This window comes from Rhagoletis pomonella, unplaced genomic scaffold, assembly GCF_013731165.1.
Source record: "Rhagoletis pomonella isolate Grant_MI unplaced genomic scaffold, Rhpom_1.0 Rhpom_scaffold_00004, whole genome shotgun sequence".
NCBI classification, from domain to species: Eukaryota; Metazoa; Arthropoda; class Insecta; order Diptera; family Tephritidae; genus Rhagoletis; species Rhagoletis pomonella.
This window is the reverse complement of record NW_023458558.1, coordinates 1,515,870-1,541,261: the sequence shown is the minus strand read 5'-3', so window position 1 is coordinate 1,541,261 and position 25,392 is coordinate 1,515,870. Positions and strand designations below refer to the sequence as shown.

Genomic DNA, 25,392 nt, shown 5'->3' with positions numbered 1-25,392 from the left:
TTTTTTTTTTAATCAACTAATTGAAAGACAACTTTAAAACAAATGCAATGAGTAAATGGTAAATGTTTCGAATTTTTATACTCTTTTTGCTCAAAATAAAAACAATTTGTGTCTTGGAAGTATGAAAAAGCATCTGCGAAGTCCACAACGCAAGCGTATTCAAAAGAAACATACTGACTTTGAAGTTGTGTAAACGAAATTCATTTTAAAGTAGTTGAAATTAAATGCAGAGTCGTACAGTCGACTTGCTGCTTACGCACAATTCAAACTAAACATTTGAAAGCACATTTACATGTCTGGTTATAGCTGAGCGTGTAAAGATGTTTGCTACAATTGGTCGTAGCCAAGAATGTCCATGTTCAAATCTCATTTAATTTAAAATTTTTAATTTCGTTTTTTCTTAGTTATGAAAAAGCATCTGTGAAGTACAGGACGAAAGCGTATTTAAACGAAACATACTGACTTTGAAGTTGTTTAAGCGAAATTCATTTTAAAGTAGTTGAAAATACATGCAGGAAAAGGCAATTGACTGCTTCCTAGGACATCGCCATGTTATATAAATGAGTTCATTACAGGTACAATAGTGAGAATTTCAATTAGTTATCATTAAAAATAATGTAGTTTATAAATTACTTTCAGACTAATTCAATTTCCTGCAGGGTATGCATACATATGTACACAAGTTTGTTTGCGCATAAGCTGAATGGCAAGTTGCACAGAGCGAAGAAGTCACCCGAGAAAGAGTATGAAATTTGGACTTATCGAGTAGGCGTAAGGAAACTTAGCTAAGTCCCGATTCGAAAGGTAAAATGACTGCATCATGCATACTTACACACACACATACATATGTACATATGTTTTTCATAAACATGAATTTACATTTTGACAAATATCTAGGCAGATGCTGTTCTCGTCATGCAGCCAAACGATGTTGCATGCAACATCAATATGAGATGTGGTGGTGGCTGTATTTTTGGCCTTTTCTCCTTTTAGCTATGTTTGTTGTTAAAAAATGCTGCGGTCGCGTACCCTTTTGTAGGCGTTTTTCGTTCACTGGTACTTCGCGATAAAAAAAAATGGGTTGAAAAAGTTTTACTATTCCATTAAATGAGAAACTAATATCAGTAAATGTAACAATCGTAAAGTAAGTGTTTGGGAAGAGACTACATTTTTATATAGCGGAATTTGACTTTACACGTCACACTATGGACTGAAACGAAACCTGTGGACAGAATAAAGTATCTCCTCTTGGAATTAACTTTTTTAATTAAAGATACTAAAAACGTATATTCCAAAGGGTATGTAAAAAAAAATTAAACAAATATTCAAGGTCACTTGTAGGTCAACAAGTAAGATTTCACACGTATGAGTTGTGTACCAGTATTGTTTTTCTATTAAAAATGCTCATGTGAAACGTTTGAAGTGAAGCCTCTTTGCGTTCTGTTGGACGTAAATGTAACGGAAAAAGTAGTACACTGAGGGAAATAACACATAATAAAAATGAATATTTTTTATTTGGTTATCGTTTAAAAATGTACGCATTTAAAGATATTACTTTCATACCAAAATTTAGCGCGCAACATATTGAGTATACTCTGAGGGGGAAATATAGTAAAATCAAATAAAAACGTTTTCAAAAGTAGTGCATGTATAATGGAAGTATTCAATTCAAATACGCCCATATTAAAATTAAGCATTTTACACTTCATGGATGCTTTTTCATAATTAAGAAAGTGTACATATGTAGGTATACCAAGCATGCGCAGCGGTGACAATTGTGTTAAGACATAAGAGGCTCAGATTGAGATTTTCAGGGAATTAGATAAACGTTAATGTTAAGGTTGAGCTTAAAGTTAAGGTTAGGTTAAGGTTAGGGTTAACTTTAAAGTTAAGGTTAAGGTTAAAGGTAAAATCAAGGCAAAAAAATAACATTTACCGATTCTTTTAATAGAACTTTACTCATCCTTTTTTTTTTTTGTTGACCTACATACAAGTGACCTTGAATATTTGATTAAAACTTTTTTTCGTACAATTTGCCCGTGAAATATACATACATTTACATTTAATTAAAAAAGCAGCCAAAACAGTTAGTTCTAAACGGAGATATTTTATTTTGACCGCACGGTTTCGTTTCAGCTCACTGTGCGTTGTAGTGACGTCTAAAAATGTAACCAAGAAAACAAAGTAGAAGGTGGCAATCGAACTAATTGTTTTGTGGTTTAATGGTCAACTTAAATCTTTGTATGTATGTACTGTCGAAATATGAAGCCACAAAGGGTAGCTGTTGGTGTTCATATTTCAAACAAAACCAGAGTCATTCACTTTACCTCTTTCAAGCATTTCCGTAATTTTTTTTAATATTCTTGATGTAGTAATTATTTTAGAATAACTTAACAAGTTTCTGGGCCAAAATTAGTTTAAATTGAAAATATTTCTTCGGTAAGAAGACTAAATCAAGAAGTTCAAGGTGTTTTTAAACACTTTTTTTAATTTCTCTTCGGGGTCTATAACATGTACTCTGCCACTTAAAAGATTCGTGCAATTTTCTTGATTTTTTGCACCGTACTATTTTTATTTAGCGTCGGTGTAAAATGAGCCTTATATAATACTAAGAGAAAGTTGAAAAAATCTACTATACAATTACATTTAACTAACTTAAATTTATGGTAAAAATTCATTTATGGTTAAAATGACGTTTAGATAAAGTCTCTACGATTAGCAGAACCCGAGATATAACGATTTGAAGGAGTCCATGATTAGTCAGAATCACGAAAAATAATTCAAATTTTGACAGATCATATCACCAAAGAAAAAAGCGAAGAAAATATTCCTCGAACACGTGTTAGCTTATTTCATGTATAGAACCCATAAAAAAAATTTGAAGCCAATCGAAAGTGTGACACCAAATTTGGTCTCCGATATGAAAAAGAATGTCTCACATACATATATATTTATTAATAAGCCAACTTACTTCAATGCAGCCGGTTGAATGTTGTTTCGGACTCAAAAAGAAGGATCCATCCACGAGCGGATAGCGATCGAAAACCAACATCGGCTCCTCGCATAAAATGCATGCGACACGACTCATTTGAGACTGAGCCAAGGAAGATAGAATGAAAAGACGGGTTTCATCGTTGCCATGGTTGCCTTCGTCTTCGATCTGAAAGAAAGAATTGTGAATATTATCTATTATATTATAAAGAAACTATGTGAAATTACAAATTAGCTTCAAAAAGGATACAAAAAATGTTTGCGGTCTTACATTTCGAAAATTTCATATCTCTCAGTATTTTTGTTTTAAATTTACATATGTAAAAGTATTGGTGGACATGCTTATGTTTATGTTTTAAATTATTATGTATGTACGAATAACTCCAACACACAACTGAACTTTGATACAAATTGTTTTGGTCTTTTCTATCCTCGCATCAGAGCGTCAAAACTGCACTCGCTACAGTAGTAATAAAGGACCAAGAAGAGCATACCAGCTTCACTTAAAATCCAATTTACCTAAACCACAATGCCCGTCGAAAATACTGGCAACAATGCAGCATAACAAACAAATGAACTGTAAAGGCGAAACGTGCCGAAACAAAGTGCGCCAATCGCTCTCCTCAAACTAAAGGAGTGCTCCTAAGTCTACTGACTAACACCAAGTAAGTCAACACAAACACAACATAGACACGAGTGCACACAGTTTTCAACCTGACTAAAGGATACCTGCAAAATATACAATAATAAGGTACCGTTAAGTTATGCTAAATTGAATTCGCATAAGTAGCTGTGTGAATGAACATACGACCAACCAACACATGCACATAACGTACATACATACATACATTTGTACAATAAGGTCCTTCATCCTTCCATTACGCTTAGCCAAGGCTAGAAGCAGTATGCGAATAATGCCAATAACATCGGATTTCCCTAAAGTCTTGAATGAGCTAAAGCTGCAGACAAAGCGAATGAACGTGTTGGGAAATCCTGATTCTTTACATATGTACGTATACATACATATGTATGTATGTTCATACTTTAGTATCGCCGGCTTTGGCATAACATACTAGGTATGTATTCCCAAATTGATAATCAATAAGAATAAGACAGTGTAAGTGCATTTTTGTGGTTAATATAGTAATAGAGCAAAACAAGACTGTCACAAGATGGGTTGCACATTTACAAATATTTAGAAAAGTGTATAGAAAGTTCCGAATATCTTAAAGGAAACATATGCTTCTTCAAGTCGTATAGCCGCATTTATCTCTAAATCTAAATATTGTATGCACACGAGTGCATATTTGTGTATGTGTACACAGAATTTTGTACATCAAAGCCATATGTTGAGCGGTTGCAAGGTATTTCTGGCCCAGACTAATGCGTTTATTGACTTGAATAGACGCGCGGCTCCACACTGGAAGTGAAAGCACGAAAACAATATAATCCAAAATATAATAAAAATACATTCAGGTATCCATCAGAGCCGATTACATGAAGATTAGGAACGTTCATTACTCTATTATCGGGTGAGTGAGTATGTGACCGACGCACGTGAATTTCGATATTTCATGATATGAAAAAATTCAACAATTTAAGAGCAAATAAAGTGCTGAAGGGCTGGGACTATCCGCATATTCGAATATCCGGATATCCATGCGGATTATCCGCTGACACGAATAAAATCCGGATAGTATGGATATCCGGTTGATATTCGTTTGTGCAATTATTCGGTTATACGAATTTACGAAGATCCGGTTAATATTCGTATTTTCAGATATCCAAAAAAAAAAATCAACAAACTGATAAATAATATTCCTGAATTCAATTATGCAAACAATAGAGTGTATTAGCTCTTTGGCGGACTTGAAGTTGATCCTCTGTTTTGTATAGTTCTGTTACAATATTAACAAATGGCACTATTCTTGTTATCACTTTTTTAGAAATGCTACAATTTGGTAAAGCATTCACCACGGCCAAAAGTATCATAACAGCTTTCATCATTCCGTCCATGATCTTTTAAAGCCATGAAAAGACTCTCGCGGTGAATTTTATATATATATATATATTTTTTATTTTTACGAAACGATACTTTAATTTCCCAAAAACTGGCGCTTATGCATGCATATGAAGTAGCAAGTTTTCTATACGCATAAATTTGTTTGTTGAACTTTTTAGTTCGTTTTTATAGAAGCTTTTGAAATTCCAAAAGAATTTTGGAAATTTAAAAACTTATAACAGAACATTTACAAACGATTTTGTGCGAGAAATAGAAAACTTGTTACTACACATTTATGAGCGCCTGGTATTGAGAAGAGAGAATATCGTTTTGATAACGAAAAATCCGGATATTCGGATAGCCGAATATTATCTTAGCTGCCAGAGTAACCGGATTTTTCATTTAGGTATCCGGATATTCGAATATTCTGTGTATCCGGATAGTTGAAAAATCCGGATGACGTTCCCAGCCCTAGTACTGAGAATGCATCGTGGAAAAATAACCACCTCACTGAGAAAAGAGCACAACTGGCGTGTGGGGACACTTGAATGGCCATATACCGTACCTGTCAACCCTCTACGCGGAGGGACTCCCAACATACCCGCTGGCACGACTAACAACAAAACTCTCATCAAGAATCCATACAACACAGTTAACAGAAGTCCCACCTTCTGTAAGGCCCCAACGAGACCGCAAGGCTTCATCTAGCATCCTTAAGAGGTTTGAGACCATACCCGCGACTCTTTGGCGAACTGGCAAACATAAGACGTACTATAGAACCAGCTGTCCGAACATACTCAGCTAAACTAAGGTAGAAGAACCTTCAATCCCACTGCTTGAAGTAGTTTTTATTACTTATGTGGACCGAAAGAAATTGTCTTTTCACAAGACACCGCAAATGTGGGTTTAAATCGGCCATTTTAGGATGATTCAATATACTTCGTTAGATAATTTGCATTCTACGCAATTACGAACTCATACATGCACATCACAACAAATAAAAGCAAGAATCAGTACTAAACACACTTGCGTACGAGGACTATGTACATATGTATATAAGGATATATCGCGTACGATCTTCAAAAGTGACACAACTCAAAATCACAGGTTCGTCTGAAAATGTGAAAAATAATTTCCTAGCACATGGTGCAAATGGGACTTCACCTTAAGTTTTTTCCCCAAAATAATAACAAAAATTTGCTCTAGCCTTTGCTGAAAGATAAATAAAAGATTTGTGCACATTTTTAGTGCATAATTCCAAAAATGTCAAATTTTGAGTTGTGTCACTTTTGACGATCGTGCGCGATATGTCGTAAAGCAAATTCGCATTAGACAAATGGCAAACATAAAGCAGTTCTAAATAAATAGAGAATAGATAACGGAGGAAGATGAGGCTGTGAAGATGATTATTGACATTGCAGTGCGCCGCCTGCAAACAAGCAACAAATTAATATTGACTTAAACATAGACAGTGGAGAAGCTAGAAGTTAGTGGATACAGGCAAACGGCAACAATCATCAAACCAAGAAACAATAACTGAGGGAAGACGAACGTAAAAATAACACTCGAATGAAAGTAAAACAATAAATTCGATTAATGAACGTTTGCACTAATTTTGAGATTGGGCAAAAGTATAGTAAAATTACAGGGAAGATAAAATAAATTGTATGCCTGCTCGATAATATGTAGATACATATAAATACGTTTTGTTGGCATTGAATGGACAAAATATAGCACATCGCAAATAAAATACTTAAATAAAGCAAAGCCAAGCAGCTATGGGCAAAGTAGGCGTGGTTGTTGACAGCATTTGAGTATGAGTATTTGCGCTATTGTTCCAAGATATGTACATATATATCATCTATCCTTTATTTGTTGTTGCTTGATGGCGCTGATATTGCCGCTTGAAAGAGGTTTCAATAGATTAAGTGATTTCTATACCGAAAGCACAAAAGGAGAGTAAATAAAGCGATAAGGAGAGCGAGCAACCAGCAAAACGAAACAATAAAAATAAATATTTGCCCAAAATGTGAACTGGCGATGCGCTGCTGCTGTACGGTGCGACGGAGGGCGCGAAGGATAATAGGATACAATACATAACCATTGAGGAATTGTCGAAAACACCGCAGCTGAAAAGTAATATGCGCATCTAACGAAGTCTTCATGTGTCGTTCTGCTTCAGCAAACAGCGATGCTGTAGATTTAAATGAAAACGAAAATGAAAATAAAAATAAAAGGAAACAATAGAAAATAGTTGTTACATACTTCCATACAATTGTATTTGTTTTCGGGACATGCAGACGGACCCTTGAGGGATGCATTATGGTTGGTTTAAAAAAATGCACTTTCCCGCCTTTTGGCTGCTGGGTGTTGGCTGTCAATTTCTCTTTTCTTTCCGCAGCTCATATTTTTTATTTCTGCTTTTCAGTACACACAATATTGCTTTTTAATAAACTGTCAGCGCAATTGTAGCTAGGAAATTTGCGAGGACATGAAAGGTTAACTGCACCTCTTACAAAGACTAGCTCCTGTCAGCCATGAAGTGCGTAGAGAAGTATAAAATATCCTCATACAGAGAAGAAGTAATGAGCAAACAAAATTTATGGCAGACACAAAAGCCAACTATTTAGAAAGAAAGTTGTTAATGGATTACAGTAGACAACAACAGAATAAAAGTAAAAATGTACATTTATGTGTGACTGTGTATGTTTCTGGGAGCATCGCTGTCTGGCTACATATTAGAAATACATCACAACAATGACTAAATAGTACTTAAGCGCAAAAACTATTAATCGAACTGGAAAAAATAACAACACAACAACAGTTACACATAAATTTATATTTCGACAGCTTTTGTTTAGAGGAGCGTGAAAGTGGTGTGAAAGCTCTCGAAAGGCTTTGTATAAATAATACTTAGATACATATACGATTTTGTGTATTGCAAGAGGCGGCAAAGAGCGAAAACGGAAATGAAAACAACAGGGATGAGCAGACAAAATAAAGGAGTGGCGGTGGCGGCAGAAAATTGAAATGCAATTTAATTTAATGTGTTTATGAGTATTGTTTCACATTTTGGCAATCGAGAATGAGACGTTGATTCTGGCGAATTCAGTAAAGGTTGTGTTGTAAAATGGGGAAAATGGATATGGAATGATACATTGCCATAAAGTATGCATTGGGCGTTTGAGATGTAATGTGGTGCGAAAGCAGTCGGCGGAGGTGAGGGGGGAGGGAGTGTGATAATATTTATGTGAGTAGGAAGCGCTGAGATTTATTTATGGCGCTGGTAATGAATTAACGTTTAAGGCATTAGCGAAGCATAGAAATAAAAACAAATACACTTAAGCGTACATAATACACTCAAGTGTATTTAAGTGCAAAAGTAAAAGAGAAGGGGGCGGGGTGGTGGGAATGGGTGTGGGGGTGTAGGTTTTCAGCTTGGTGTTTAGGGTAAGTGCATAATTGGCGATACACATGCGAAATGAAGGCAGGATATTCCAAATGTGATTTTACTCGTTTTATTTTGCGTACTAAAGGAATAAATACTTAAGCCCCGAGCGTTTAAAAATTCAGGTACGTAAGTACATTTAAACGAATCACAAAAACAGTTCAGTTTGTTCTCAAGCGATTTTGTATCCTCGCTATATGGCACCATGCAATACAAGATAAATCGTTTTTTTTTTTTCAATAACCTCTTTATTAGATGTCTGATTTCTGTAAATGACATAAAGTCTTATACGGCGTACTCAGAAAAAGTGTCAGTTTTGATGAGGTAATTCGCTCTCAAAATTTTGTATGACGAGTTACGTAAATCGAATCCTAATTGGAGGGTGAATACGAATGAGGGAGCGTGGTGAGTGCCGCGGGAAAGCCGCATTAAAGGTATTAAAAGCAGAGCCCGAAAATACTTATTATTCTAATATTTAGGACCAAAAAACGTCGCCTTGTTTTAAGAGAATTTTTTTTCGTCTTTGTATAATAATTATTTACGAGAAATATCTAAATATTTTTCGATTTCAAAATAAAAAATAGGGGAACAAACTATGGTCAACGTCATATAATATATGGTATTGTACTATTTTTTCGGTCGGCGCACTACACTGAGGGAAAAAAATATTAAAATCAAATAGAAACGTAATTTATCTTACTATAAACGTCAACGAAAGTACTGTATATTGGTAAATATTCAATTCAATTACGCGCATATTAAAATGACCGCGTTCGTTCTGAAAAAGCATCCGTGAAGTGAATAATCATGTCAAAAACTAAAAAAAAAAAAATATTTAACTTGCATGTTGCCTGCAGTGGAATTCGAATCCTGACCATCTCTGGATATCAACAAATTGTGGTATGCATCTTTGCGCACTCAGCTACACCCAGGCATATAATTTTGCCTTCAAATGTTGAATATCCATCAGCACCACGCGTATTGTACGCAGTGTTGCCAGAACTTTTTGGGCCGACCGGCTAGATTGGCAAAAAAAAGCGGCTAAAAACGGCTAAAATGTTTTAGTGAAAATTCACATGCTTTATTTAAATAAATCGGAAGAAACGAAAGACTAGTTAACACCATTAATTTATATCGAGTGTATATTCCTCATCATCAAATGAATCACTATTGTATATATCACCTGAATTCATTAATTTTAAGAGATCGTCATCTACAGTAAAATTATGGCAGCATTTTTCTTCACGTTTTAAACCGTATCTTATATATAAAAAGCGTTTAACGTTTTAACGCACATGGGATTTCTTTGCTTAGTTTTTATTATATTCATTGAACTAAATATTCGCTCTACTTCTGCATTACTTATAGGCAAAACAAGAAAACTAAAAACTAGGTTGGAAAGGTCAGCAGAAGGGTTTCTCCTAGGGCATTTCGAAATTGATAAACTTCGGCCCAAAATTTTACAGTTGAGTCTAAATTACTCCAGGTATGTAACGTTAACCGTTGCCATTGCATCTCTATGGATGTTATTTCGTCGGCATTATATTTGTGTTTTTGTTGCTGTAGTTGAACAAATACTTTTGGTTTAATTACTCTTAATGCATTTCCAACCGAAAAAAGTAAATTTTTTTTAGTGTGGCAATATTTGTAGGGAGGCGTTGGCGTAATTCCTTTATTAAAGTGATAATAAAATAGCGACCATTTTCTCGAATTATTTTCTCGGCTTCGTGGTCAAAAGCGTTTGTGCTTACTTTTGTTTTTAAATACTCTTCAAAACTGTGATAAAACTGAGGAAATGGAGCAAGGTATGGTTCCAACGGGGAGCATATAGGATCAAATGTGTCCGCGCTAATAACCACTAGGAAGCATAGATGCGAAAGTAAAACATTGAGTTCATTAAAAATCTTCATTGGGTCTGCATTATTGCTTTCGAACAACTTGTTTACTTTTTGCACCTGAAAATTAGGCAAATAGTAAAATCGGCTAAAAACGGCTAACTTCTTTTTACAAACCGGCTAACAAATCGGCTGCCGGCTAGATCGAATTTTCTCCGGCTAGTTGCTATCAAAACCGGCTAAATCTAGCCGGAAAACGGCTAAAATGGCAACGCTGATTGTACGGATAAACATGTACTATGTATGAATGTGTGTGTTGTCACCGCTCTCAGAGCGGCGCTCTGCATGGTTGGGGGCGTATGTACACTCATATATATACTCAGATGTGAACAGTCAAATACCTGAATAAATTTTGTATGAAAATATTATTTTTAAATTCGACCATTTTTAAACGATAACCAAATATAAAGTATTCATTTTTACTATGCATTATTTCCCTCAGTGTACTGGAAAAATATAGTATGCAAAAAACTATATTTCCTCAGCTATAATTATAACTTTTTCAGTAATTTTCAAGAAAAAATATATATTAAAATAGATCACCTTTATACTGAAATGACAATACGAAGTAAAATATTCTTTAAATTAACAGTTCATAGGAGTTTATGATCAAAAATACCAACATATTTTTAAAAATACTGAGAATGAATTACCAAATTTACTTAAAATTGAGGCGTATCATTTCATTTCTACTCTATATTCCTGCAACTTCGGCATTATTTGAAAACTAATTTATATATGTATATATATCAGAACTTTTTGGCTTTGGAGAAGCCTAACCCACTCTGGAAAAAATTGATAAAAAGAAGAATACACCTTGTATATTTTTTTAATTCGGCCATTTTTGATTTAAAAAAAAAAACGAAAACTGTGATAGATATTTACACATTAAGTGTAATAAGTAGTATACTGTTTCTGGGATCAAACTCTTCCTTAGGCGTGCATAATTATTGATTAGCAAATTCTAAGGATTCGGTTTAATTACTGTATGAATTTTCGTATGATTTGCGTAGAGCTAAGGTAAAAATAGTACAGCCAAAAAACGTAAGCTTCTACATAATTACCCCGTTGCGCACAGTCTTACCAATTCATAACTTATGTTTGTAATTTATCGCATTTTTTATTGATAAATATACTTAAGTATTGCATTAATTAATAAATAGCCTCATTTGCCTTGGCGCGCACTTCCGGCATCCGCCGCGCTTTCACCAAATTAATTCACCAATATCTACGCCAAACTCCGTACGCGCCGCCCTGTTAGTCGCCCACGCCACGAATAAATCACAGCCTGCCTGCAGTTATTAAAATTTGCGAGCTGTTGCGCTCCAAGCGCACGAGACAATACACACGCGGGCGCACAAATTTAAATTATAAATACACACAAGCTAGGGCTAGGCTGGTTTTGAGCGACGACTATCACTTACTTCAATGAAATGCAAAATTTATGTCTTCCTAATGAAATGAATTTTCGCCAGCCTTCTCTTGCGCCCACCAACTTTCCACGTCACCATTAATTGAAATAAAGTTGGCTATATTTTCTTTTCTTATTGTAACTTGCAGCAATTTATCATGCAACCTAGTACTGGAGGAGCATGCGTGTGCATTTTTGCTGTGGTGGCAGCTGATTAGCATTTTTTACTGCATTAAAATTTCACTATAAATCCTTTCAGGCAGACAGACAATGTGCAACAAAAGCGTGCCTCGTCGCGGCTGCGCTAGCATGTCCCCACTTTGCATACTTAAGTTTATGGGTGTGTGTGTGTATGTGTGTGTGTGTTCGCATGGCGCCTCCTGTTGTCGCTCTCTGCTTGCATTTGCTTGATTGCTTGGCTGTTTGCTTATCCGCTCGCTCGCCCCGCGCTCAGTCTAATCGCCTGTTCGCCGGGACGCCTACGCATTGAACCAGTCAACTGTCTCCTTGTTTTGACTGCAATTTGAATACGCCCATGAAAGGTGGCAATAAAAATCTCAAATTTTATATTCATGCCTTGGATGCATGGAGCAATTTGCATGCCTGCCTGCCATCCTCTACCCGCCGCAGTGGGTTGCAATTGCATTTTCCCACTTTTCTTCGCTCTGCTGGCGCAGTTTTCACTTAACTCAGTCGTAGTCGTCGTTGTCGCCGCCATTGCCATATCCATTATCGTCGTGATCGTTATTTCTTACGAGTTGTGTATGAGTCACATATCTATGTGTTTGTGTGCGTGCCTAGAGCTGGCATTAAATCACTCAAACCGCCCACTCATCCAAAGAAATCATGTGCGTGTCTATCAAAGCATTGAGTACTTGCATTGTCTATTGACGACTTTGTCTGTGGCTATGGCTGAGGGCCCACTGTGGCTGCCATAAGAATGTGACATTTTTTGCATGGCATGTGCCCCGGTTTTTACGTGTCTTTAATTCTTTTTTTACTAAACTTACGCCTGCAATCATTTTCAGCTTTGATGAATTGCTGCTTTCATTACGATGCCTCTCTGTCCTATCTTGTGGATTAATTTCACCAAAAAAAAAGGAAGCAAAAGTATAAAAAATCAATCGGTTGTTGCATGGGCTTGGCAACGCTGTGCGTTATTGAAAAAAAAAATCAATTAAGACTCCCACCATTTATCAGCATCGTATAAAGAGGGAACGTACTTAAAACTCTTACATGCGGAATTTATTTCGCATTGCAATCTCTCGGAGGTGTGAATATTATAACCTCGTCAACATGCATACATTTGCATTTAATAACTTATTCCGTATTCCACTCTTCGTTTTACTGAGATTTGGTAACCTTTGCTTTAATTAATTTGTTAGTATCAGTGACTATGTAGGTACGAGTATTCAGAAAGAATAAAGGTAAGGTAAGACGGCCTCCATAATCGAACCCGGTAGGGCCAAGATTCGATTCTGCGTCCTCCAATCACCATCCAATAAATGATGGTTTTATTCCAAAGTGTTTGCCTTCAGCAGTCAATGGCAAATCTGCAAGGGTAATTCTACCGCGAAAATGGGGTTTCCCAAACAACTATAAAAGCACACACCACAAAATGGAGCAGAAGCCTTTGATTGGCTTGGGCGAGCCTAAGATGTTGACCGAAAATTTTCATCTTTCATATTTTTGCTTTAACGCCTGCTTTTCGGAACACCCTAATGTGCTTAATAAAAAAGATTGAGGTTCATTGTTGCTAAAATAATGTTTAATGGGAAAACAACAATAATTTACTGTGTTAGAAATTATAGCTGCTATTTAAATTGTTTAAGTGCTCCTACAAAAATTATGTGCTGTTTATGGGAATACTGAGGTCGCTGTCGCTCTGAAAATTGCAATGTTAAACGGGAGGCCTGTCAATTGAAAAAAGCCGATGAAATAATGCTAATGGTTAAGCACGAACGGCATGTAAGCACTCAAGAGATCACTAGGCATCTAATCATTCATCACCAAATACTTACAACGATATTTAAAAATTTCGAAAGAGTAGAACACAACTAAAGACTCAATGCTTGCGTATCTCTTGAATTCCCTGCAAATCATTTTTTCAGAGTATTCTGAATCGTAAAGAAATTTTAACGAATTCGGAAAGATCCCATCCGATTTTTTTCCGAATTTTCTAAAATGAAATAAATTACGCACACTTCCATTCTTTTACGAAATTTCGGAAGAAAATCGGTGAAGAAATGAAAATAATGCTGCTATGTGAAGAATTTCTTGCAGACTTTTTTCAGAATTTTCTTTATTTTTCGTACAGAAATTTCTTTACGAGTTCGTGTCAACCACTTCATATAATTTTCTTTGAAGATTCGGAAAAAAATCGTTACAGAAATCAGATACTCCTAAAGATTTCGTTAAGATTTCGGGAACTTTGGTTTGCAGGGTTGACGAGAAATTCGGGTAACAGAATTTCCATCGGCGAATCGCTTTTGAAACGAAACGAAATCAAGCGCTCTTCGAAGTTGCCGGTAAACACTGGTCAAGAAAAAATTACTCATATACAGCAATAAGTTATTTGCCTTGACGGCGTTTTGCTCAGAAATGGAAGATTTCCTCGTCTAGCGGCAAAACCGATGACCAATCACATAAATTTGCATCCAAAACTTTAACCTAAAAATGCAACAGCTGCAAAATGGAGTAAGTTAAGCTTTTTCAGTTTTTATTCCCTTAAACTGCTACATTACTACACTGGCCGTGGAAAATTGTGCTTTACTAGTCTTATCTTTGTGATTTTTAGTTATTTTTTTTTTAACTTCAAAAGAAATCCAATTCAACTTTAAATTGAGTGTTCTTTGTTGGTATGTCTTGCTTGCCGTGAGCAAGCGCTATCAACTTTTCACTACTTAGTTTGTCACCAGAAGCTATTCACCAGTTACGTGCTCACCTCTGGAAGAAGTTGCGAAAAAATCGAATTTTCTAAAGCGAGCGCAACTTTATTGACAAAGTGCAAGAGTACTCATTTTCTTTTACCAAAACATAGCATTTTTTATTGCCATTCTACTATTCTACTCATTATAATTTTTTCCCCCAGCAAACTTCTCAGCTGTGCCACTAATAAAACCAACACATATTCGCTTTCCTTGCAAATTCTTCGATTGCATTCGACAGAGTTTAGCTTCGTTTGCTTCCTTCGCCGAGTTTCCTCTTCAGCACTGCGTTTTTGTTTTGTTTTGTTGTTGTTCTAGAAACAGGTAAATTTATATGATTTCATTATAGTAAAGTTGTTTCGTGTGCGGTACGTGATGATTTGATAATTTCACCCAAACCATATTTGACACTTTCTACAGGAAGGTCCTCTGTGGGAGTACACTTCGGCTGCCTGCAGCCTGTAGAAGTGTGGTAATGGGCGTGTGCGTATATGGGCAAACCTAAAAATTGGGTACACTTAAAAAAAAAAAAAATTAATTTTTAAATTTGTAAGCACACCTATGTTTTATATACTATTTTATTCGTAATCTTTTAATAAATCGATTAATATAAGTGTAATTCATTTTCATCAAGTGCTTCAAAAGTTAGATGAGGAATAAACATGAAATAGAAAACCAAAGACTTAGCTGGGTTCACATACGCTGTTCAAGTTGAAAATTTTGAGCAAAGATTTTGAAAGTTGAACTCTCTTAATCGGGGCATTCTAAATTCAATGGCATACCCCGTTTTACCTGATTGGCTCCGGTTTTCGAGATAACGGTTTTTGAAAATTTGATTAAATTTTAACTATTTTATAAATAACTCCCCCAGTTTGAAGTTATTTTACTAAAATTTTGCACGTAACGTTTTTTTTTAATATTACCTTAATTATTCCTTAAAATTATCGAAATGGGTTCACTTTAACATATAGCTCCAATACAACTGATTACTCAGATATGTGTTTTTGCGCTATAGCTCTAAATTCATATGTGAATAATAAATTGTATTCGTGCTATATGTTAAAGTGAACCTATACTATAATTTTTACCTGCTTAATGGGAGGAGTTATAACACAAAACCACGTCTCTGAACAATCAGTTGTATGAGAGCTAGATGTTGAGAGTGAACCGATGTCGACGTCTTTAAGAGATAGTGAAGGAAATATTAAAATACAAGCGTGTGCAAAATTTTAGTAAAATGTCTTCAAAACTGAGGGAGTTTTTTTTATATAATAGTTAAAATTTAAACAAAGTTTCAAGTACCGCTATCTCCAAAAGTGGAGCCAATCGAGCAAAACTGGGGACGCCATTGAATTTAGAAGGCTCCGATTAAGTAGGAGCAACTAAATATCAGAACCTTTGTCGAAAAAAATTCGAAATGATATCACGCTCGAAATATTCTGACAACAAGAAGGAGCATAATTAAAAGTATTAAATCGGGGTTTTTTAGACACTTCTAGAGAATATTTTTTTGAAGCATTTTACAGGTATATGCAACGTTATAAGGACTAGTAGTTATAAAAAATATTTAGATCGTTTCGACTTATTTTCCAAATGTGCCTTCAATTAAGATGCGTTTGGAAAAAAAATTACGCTCAAGATCGCACAATATTTTATCTTTAAAAGTTGGTTTATTCTGAAAGCGCACCTCTTGCTAAGGTATAAAATTATTCGTAATTGTTTGTAGGATACAATACATACTTAAAAAGTTCTCAAAAATTAAATGCTTTAAAAACTATACGCGATAAACCGAAAATTTTGAAAATTGTGAAATGTGGAGTTACAGACTTTGAGTTACTTGCCATTTCGTTATTTTTCAATGCACACTTTTCTTACCTACAACATGCGAAGTGTGCACATCAATAAGTGCTAAATGCCAATTGAATTTCAAATCAGAATATGGTGTGCTTCAAAAGTTGTGACATAATTAATTGTGCTCCTCTCTAGGGTTACAAAAAAGAATTCACTCGTTTTCATTATTATTATTTTTTTTTTATTTAAACACCTATAATTCCAAAAGTTATGCAGCAAATTGATCCACTTTTTTTTTTGAGGCTTCAAGTATACGTCAATGAATTATATCCAAAAGCAACCAGCTTGATATAGTTTACGACAGTGAAAATAAAGCTAAATAACAGAAAGGTTACCTGTTTTTTAGATTTGCTCATATGCACTCCCATGAAGCGTATGTGTATATTACTTAGTTTGATTTGCAAACAAAGTAATCAATCGTTTCTCGTAAATTTAGCAAATTTGTTGCACACGTTGTTTGAAATGCTCATACGCGAAGCCGCCAACATACCACACATCTCGGCCACATTTTATTTCGGCAAATGAATTGGTTTTCGTCTAGACGCGCATGCTACGCATTTTAATATTTGCATAAATTGGTTAAGACAAACGTTCCAATGCAGGTTTGTTTGCGATTACATACTTTAACAAGTGTAATTACTTATCCAACAACTTCTTCTTCTTCTTTATTGGCGCTGTAACCGCCTAAACGATTTTGGCCGAGTCCAAAACAGCACGCAAGTCGTTTCTCTTCTGTGCCAACTGTCGCCAATTGGAAATGCCAAATGAAACCACCTAGTATTCCAGACGCAGATGGGGTCTTCCGCTGTTCCTCTGTTACCAGCATTGCGACCAGTGTTGAATATTTTCTCACAGCTGGAGCGTTGTTGTTCATTAGAAGGACATGTCCTAGCCAGCAGAGCCGCTAGGTGTGATTTTTGTACGTCGAGAGAGGACTTTACTTCTCAAAATATGTATAGATATTCTGTATAGTTTTGGGTTTTTTGTTATATACAAAATGCGCTCGTTTGCCACGGTGAAGCTGCGATAGGGTGGCCATTCGAGTGCGACTACCGAGGCATTACATAAGTACAATATCGTCTTTCAATTGGGCACTTCTCACTTTCTAATAGACTTTCTGCAATTTCTGCGTGGAAATTTTTCCAGCCCTTCCTATTTTATGCGAAAAGGCTTCCCCCAAAGACCTGAATCCAAGAATACCTAAATTTTCCCATTGCTTGAGTTTCCCTGTACCAGCACTAAAAATTATTAAATTTTTTTCGCTCGCAGTGAATGGCTAAGCTCTGAAAGTTGGTTTGGAGTTTTCTCCCAAAGTTAAGAAAGCTTAAACTACTTAAATGCTACTTAAATAAAACGGAAATTTATTTCAATCAAACAAGCGAATTTAATGAACGATTCGCCTTTAAGAAATCCCACACCGTTCGCACAGCTCCTTGAGTGCATCAAACGCTCAAGTAGATGACAAAACGACAGACACGAACAGGTGGATTAATCTTCCAAAAAGGCACTTGAAATGTAAAAAACATAGAATGGCAGACAAATTGCAGCAACGACGCGATACTGTCAGCAAACCAGTGTACAACGGACAACAACAAAGGCTGGCTATTATGCAGTCGAGTCGCAGCAGTGGAGCAACAACGCCAACAAACAAGCCAAGAAGCAAACAAGCAATTGTTGCTGCCATTACAACTATCAGCAATTGTTTTCTTCCAGCCATTTTTCAGCTGAATACAATGAAGGATGAAGCAGCAGCTGGCAAGTGACTGCGCCATTTCCCAACAGCCAGAAGATGGAGAAGGTATACGACCGAGGCCGTGCACCAGCTGCAGGCGGCGAGCAGCCAGATAGCCACGCAAACTCCAATGAATGAAAATGACAGTGGTAATGACATACAATAATGAAATGGAATTGCAACAACAAGCAGCCAAGAACAATGATTGCCTTAAAACAGGACACAGGATTTGGCGAGAATAATCTCGGTAAGTTTGAGTCTGCGGGGGAATGGGTCGTGAATGTGGCATGTTTCTATGTTTCTATTTCCTTCGCGCATGTTTGTTGCTTGTAAATAGCTTCGACTTAAGCTTGGTAAGTAGTTCTTTATAAGAAACGAAATGGAGTAATAATATTTTAAGGATAACACAAAGCAGTCGCGAAAATAATGCAATATAAGAGACTGATAGGAGTCAGAAAAGAACACGCGCCGGCGACTAGCTGCAGCTGAGCCAACACGCGCCCAACAAGGGGATATGCAAAAGGAGAATGGCGGTGCGCCAAACAATGCAGAGCAAACAAACTTTTCAATAAATCCAGAAAGGACTATTCAGTGCAGTGAGTTCTAAAGAAGCGGCGAATGCGCAAGCGACGCTAAAGCAGAGGCTGCTGCCAATGTTGCGCTTTATGGACCTACATAGGTATGAGCTACGGTTAGGGAAAGGGCGAAAGCGGGGCTCCACCATGTTTTGCCACTCCAAAAGGATTTGCTGGCCTGGAGGACACAAGGACACCACGACAAATGCAAACGCGCGGTAAACAAGGCAGGCAGCGACAGCTCCGAGAGAATGGGAAATTGCATGCGAGCAAAGGAGCTGCTTTCAAAGCGCATCGAAGCATACTTTCAGGCAGCTAAACAACATTCTGCCACGACTCGTGTTCGGCACTCATGTATGCGCTTGTAAGTACACGCTTGTCGCGGTGCTGACGGTGGCTTAAGGAGCTGCTGCTGCACAAATCTCATGTCATTTGCACTTAATTTAAATGCGAGACACAATTGCAAAATAAAGATTGTAGATCTGTGCTTTAGGGTAATGGGAAGTATAAAAAAGAAAAAAGTAAACACGTAAATACATAAAAAAAAAGAGTAGTGGATAAGATGGATCAGAACAACGTTTATGAAAATTTTTGCTTTAGACCACGATTCTGTGTGTCTGCGTTGGTTGCTTAATGTTTGTGGAAGTATAAAAATTGCTTTGCAAGTACTTAGTGCATAGTGCATGTGGTATGCAACCCACAATGTGACCGCTTACAAGTACAAGTGGATTTGTCGAAAGTAGGGAGGCGGTTTAGACTGCTTTAAAAACTCTAGTCTGCAACTAACAAACTAATAGGAAAGAATAAAACGAAAAACTCTTAAAATTCCAAACCCCTTAAGGCACCCGATATGATACTCCTAGATCTTTTAAGGATTACTTTTTTCCCATTCGGCCCTGCTACACATTTCTGCGCTCCACTGTCCTCCGTTGCGGCGAATGCCTGAAATGCATTTAAATTGCATGCTTAAGCTTTTGCGGCAGCCAGCCACCAGTCTCATTGGGGGTAAACCATAAAAAAACATGGTGCATCGATAATAGCCGCAGGACGTCATCGAGCACTTCGAAATGCTTCGCTGAGTGCTGAAAGAGTGGCGTTTATGCGCATTTAATTTGGCAAAATGCATTCACTTGCAAATGTGGAAATATTGCAGGGGCAACCAACCAATTCAATTTGTAAATGCTCTTAAAATTTACTATTTTCATTTTTTGCATTGGAATTATCGCAATGGAATTTCATAGCGCGATGAAAAGGAGATGTTAACAAATTTTATGGAGCAATGACGTATCCGCATTGGAATGCGCTTTATTGTGGTTAAGCAACAGTTTGCAAATCAACTGAATAAGTCCTCATCCCACCAGTTTGAGCATGACACAAATGAATCAATGAAAGTAAATATAGTGAAGTAATTCCCTGACCAACGCACGAGAAAAACTAAAAACGCAATTTTACTATTTTAGGTCCCTAGTTTCGAAAAAGCATTGATTTTTTGTGTGTAAAATTGACTGTCGCACGGTGCAATATCGTGAAAATCGATTAGCATCCAGTTCAAAATTACTACTTTGAAAAAGTGTTTCATCTCCAATAAGAAACAGCATCCAAGTAAAAGCGAATTCTTTTTGTGCATTCTTCCATTACATATATGTATGTACATACATACATAAGTAATGTAATTGCCAAAGACAACTCAAGGGCAGGGGTAATGAAATAGTTTGGAGCAACAAACGTCAAAAGCAAAAACAAAAATAAAAAACGCACTTGAGGACGATTTGGCCAGCTGCCATCCACCGTCGCCCCTCCCTAATGCTGTCGGCGGCAAACGTAATATGAACTTTGGCAAAAATATTTTTTCACTTTTTAATGACCCTTACAAAATAAAGCTAAATAGCGAATGACTGCGAATCGCTGCAGCCAATATAAACCAATTTGTTTGTTTAAATGTACATATTTGAAAATTCGCAAAAAAGTAAATTTTTTGTACACTTTTACGTCAACAACCTAAATTGCCAAATGCATTTTACAGACAAAAGGCATACAAAGCGCACACACACGCACGCACCCACACAAGCACACAAAGAAGCCGAGAGCAGTAGACGTTAAGACAGACTACACCAACTGATGACACACGGTCCGTTGAAGTGAACCGATTTTTTGCTGATTTTAATGCTTATTTTGAATTTTTTACCATTTTTGCAATTTCAGTTATTTTTTGTTTTCACTCTCCGATAAATGTCAACAGACATAGACTCTAGCGCCAGCTGTGTTAAATTTACAAATTTATATGCATCAGCGGATATGCTCGAAATATTCAACACACTTGTAAACCGTCCAGCAGCTGGTGTGTGGGGGCGGCAGAGGGACGAAATTTTCGGAAAACTGCGCAGAGTTTAAAATAGTAATGCGTCCGTTTGGTAGAAGTAGCACGTATGCAAATACATGTATGTCTGCATGTATGTATGTATGTGTGGCCGCGTCTGTGTTTGGGTAAATAACTAAATTGGTTGCCATTTTTAATGGCTCGTTGATACGTAAATGTTTGGAAAGCAATCTACCAAAGCAGTTTATTGAACTTGGCAATATTTTGCATGTCCTTTTAACGAATCCTTGCTTTCAAGATGTGGGTGTGTATACTTGCAGGCCGCTATATGGGGAATAAATATAGAATGATGATGGAAAGTTGAAAAAGTCCAAAGGTCAGCAAATGCCGTGGCGGTATGTATGCACAGTGAAATTAGAAATGCAAGGCCAAGTATCTAAACTACACAAAATATCCATGCAAAATTGCGCTTATAAATACAAATTAAAGCAAAGTTTCTTAGTTATCCAAATTTGCGATATATTATAGAATTTTTATGCAAGGATACTTTAACTAAACTGCTGGCGAAGTTGATCTCCATGGTTGCCATTTTTTTTTTTTTTGTTTCACAACTTGGATTTCTTTTCTCTTCTACTCAATTAAAATCAAACAACCAGCAGTGCATTTAAAAATCATTTGCAATGAATGCATGCAACTTGTAGCGCAATAAAAGTTAATCACTGTTTAAAAATGCAACACACATACTTGGCGCCTTTAACCGCTACAACGACTTGCAATATTTGCTCAACACTCGCAAACACTTCGCTCACACTCACACCCCCTCCCTCACACACATATGCACATAAATACATACATATGAGTATATATGTATGTATGTACATATGTCCTTTTAACGGCGGCAAACTAAATGCAATTGATGTGCGTTTTGCCATTTGTGAATTGCATCGGATTTGCTTCTTACGATGGCACACTACATTACTTTGATTTGAACCTAATCCCCAGGACATTTGCACTGAATGTGTGCACAACCAACTGGAAGACATTTCAACTCAGCTAGATTACTTACTACATACATGGGGAACCATCGACGAGTTGCAACGCCAGAGCTGGTTGGCAGTGTAAAGTGTCAAATGAGCAGAGAGTGAGAGAGCTGAGCATTTGATAAAGTTATATGTACTTGTCGATGTGCATAGACAGACAGACAGCAGATGTAATACGTATGTTTTAGTTCACGTATGAAAGATTTTAAGTCCTGCAATTCTTTTTATTTGCTTTTGCATTTGTTTTTGTGCTTCGTACTGCACTCAAGTGACAATGGAAATGGTAATGGCAATTGCTATTGCCACGACAAGCAAACAACATAATTGTATAGTCTTTGGATAATTTCTTCCACTTAAGTTAATCCCTGTCTGCTGTAACTGAGAGCACATGGTGAGAGAGAGAGAGAGAGAGAGAGAGAGAAGAACACACCTCAAAGAGGATTTATTTTTAAGTTAAAAAATTAGATTCGTATCCAGAAAGTTTTGTTTTTAACTAAGTGTTGCAAAAATTTTCCGATTACTTATATATAAGAAATAAAAAATATAATTAAATATTGCTCTATAATTATTACTGAACAATGGAAAAGTTGTTTTCGTCTCGCGGGACAATTATTTTAAAATGTAAATTATTTTCGTCTTCTCATAAAAATTATATAGGATTTTTATTTTTTTTCGTCTCTCGGGACGTTTACTTCAAGACGAATATGATTTACGTCTTCTCTTAATAATTATATGGGACTTTTATGGAAATGAAACTACTTAATTGAGTTCGATTTTCAAAAGTGACGTGTCAAATTAAAGGACTTTACTTTTAGGTAGTTTCAGTTTTTTGAAACGTGTTGCCAGATGTTAGCAAATCAAGTTCCAATAATCGAGTATGGAGATATTTGCGTTTAATTTCGTGACATCTGCTGTAAATGTACCAATTCTATTAAGAGAAAACGTGGGACGTAAATCATTATCGTCCTGAAATAAACGTGACGAGAGACGAGAAAAATAAAAGTCCCACATAACTATTATGACAAGACTTAAATCATTTTCGTCCTGATGTAAACATCCCGCGGGATGAAAGAAATAAAAGTCCCACATAATTATTATGAGAAGACGTAGATTATATTCGTCTTGAAATAAACGTCCCGAGAGATGAATGAAAATAAAAATCCCATATACATAAATATTACGAAAAGACGTAAATAATTTCCATCTGAAAATAATCGTAACGCGAGACATTAAAAAGATATTTCTCGTAAATAATTATTATACAAAGACGAAAAAAATTTCTCTTAAAACTAGGCTACGTTTCTGATCTCAAATATTAGGATAATACTTATTTTGGATCTCTGCCTAAAGGTAAACCTTTGTTTGAAAAAACTAGATTCAGAGACACAAAAAAACAACAATCCATTAGACCACATAATTAACGAAACTGAACTTGCGTAGTAAACTTCTGATTTCAACGAAAACTGAAAAGGCAATAAACAAGATTAAACATAAAAGCATTTCAAGCGTAGATTATGCAAATTTGAACAGGACTCAGGTTGTAATGAAACAAAATCGTCTTGACTAAATTTCGACTCAAAAAAAAGAAACTATTCGAATTATTTTGCTTTTTAGAGAGGGTATTCTGTTATATGTAATTCAATAGTTAATGTTGAAATTTGAATTACTATACCACTGTCGAGCTCACAACGATTTTTCGATCCACCCAGGTGACACCGCTAGAAAAGCGAATATTCTTACTATTTATTGCCTTGCTCCCTTTTCGATAGTAATCTAGCAGAAGTAATACCTTACCTAGAAAGCTTTCGGCAACGCCCATTTGACACCCAGCACTGAGCACATTTAAGCACTTGACTGATAGCCCGTTATCACAAATTGTCTATAATTAAGAGCTTATTGTTTTTTTATTGTGCTGGTCTTCAATTTGTGCCTCCAGCAATCAGCCAAAGCACTTAAGTAAGCACACGCACACACACACACACACATGTCATTTGCAACAACAAATATGCAACGTGTTCGTGCAAATGCATATTTGCACTACTGATGATTGGGCCTTATCAGTCAACGTTGCCGCACACTTGGAAAATATTACAAAGTTAGTGTAAGCTGCAGCGTCGAGTGGCAGATCAATGAACCCAAATGCAACGACAAATGTTGCACGCACTGATAAAATGCGTTCTAACAACAGCAACAACAGCCACAGCAAAGAGTTGCTCGACACAATCACTCGCCCATAAATTACAAGTTTCTTAGAGGAGAATTAAAATAAATACAAATAAAAAAGTGCAAAAGTGCAAATAACATCGAAAGCCACTAACGGACTGAAAAGTTGATTATTTGCTCTATTGGGCTGTTTGTGTTTTGCCAACTGTTTTAATTAGCTATGCACACAAATTAGCAAATGTGCTATAGCAGCTAAGGAGGCAGCTGCAAACCTGGTTATTCTTTGGTAATTTCAAATTCAAACAGTTGCATGTAACAGATGCCAACGTGGCGTGGCGTGGCGGCAGCGAAGTCAATGAACCTTAGCAAAAGGTGGGAGTATGGCAGGGAGAGGATGTTTGAGACTTTTTAACTTTAAATTTTCCATCGACAGAAGACATTGAATGTAGAATTGAGAAAGGGATTTCCAAACACATGCAAAGTAGCAACTTACACTACCACCTCAAATCCCACTAATATCGGTTGATCCAGGGGAAGCAATGGCAAATCTCTCTCTCTCTAAGGAGAAGGGAAAATCTCATTAAAATTTGGCAAGTAACTATAATTCCCGCAAAGTTGTACACGGTGCATAGATCAATACGAATTTTAATAAAATGCGAGCATGTAAAATTGTACAACTGCCACGAGCAAACGGTTATTATTAGGTGCCAACCAACTCTAAGCTCGTATTAAAATTTCAAAGCGCCTTAAAAACACGAACAGACATAATGAAAATGTCACGCAATTTACGCGGCAGACGCACTAAAAACCACAGCGAAAGAAAGACATCCACCTCCAACTATCCCCTTCCAACTTTACTCGCCCTGCGTCTGCCACTTTTCATAGGACACCAGAATTGCTGAATCGAAATAAATGAAACTGAAAGGCAGACGAAAGCCAAGAGCGAAGAAGAAAAGCTCTCAAGTGCTTGCGAACTGCTTAGCATTACATATTCTCGAGCTCTCCACCTCCACCACCAGGAGCATACACTTGCTCCTTTT

The 25,392-nt window shown here is 36.4% G+C and overlaps 1 protein-coding gene across 1 annotated transcript in view; it reads right to left on the bottom strand.

The window, feature by feature from the left end:
• The window catches only part of LOC118736787 (headcase protein), a 223,766-nt gene that overhangs the window by 7,224 nt on the left and 191,150 nt on the right, over positions 1-25,392 (bottom strand). The window contains 1 exon segment of the mRNA XM_036466818.1: positions 2,972-3,160. Coding sequence (XP_036322711.1) covers positions 2,972-3,160 — 189 coding nt within the window.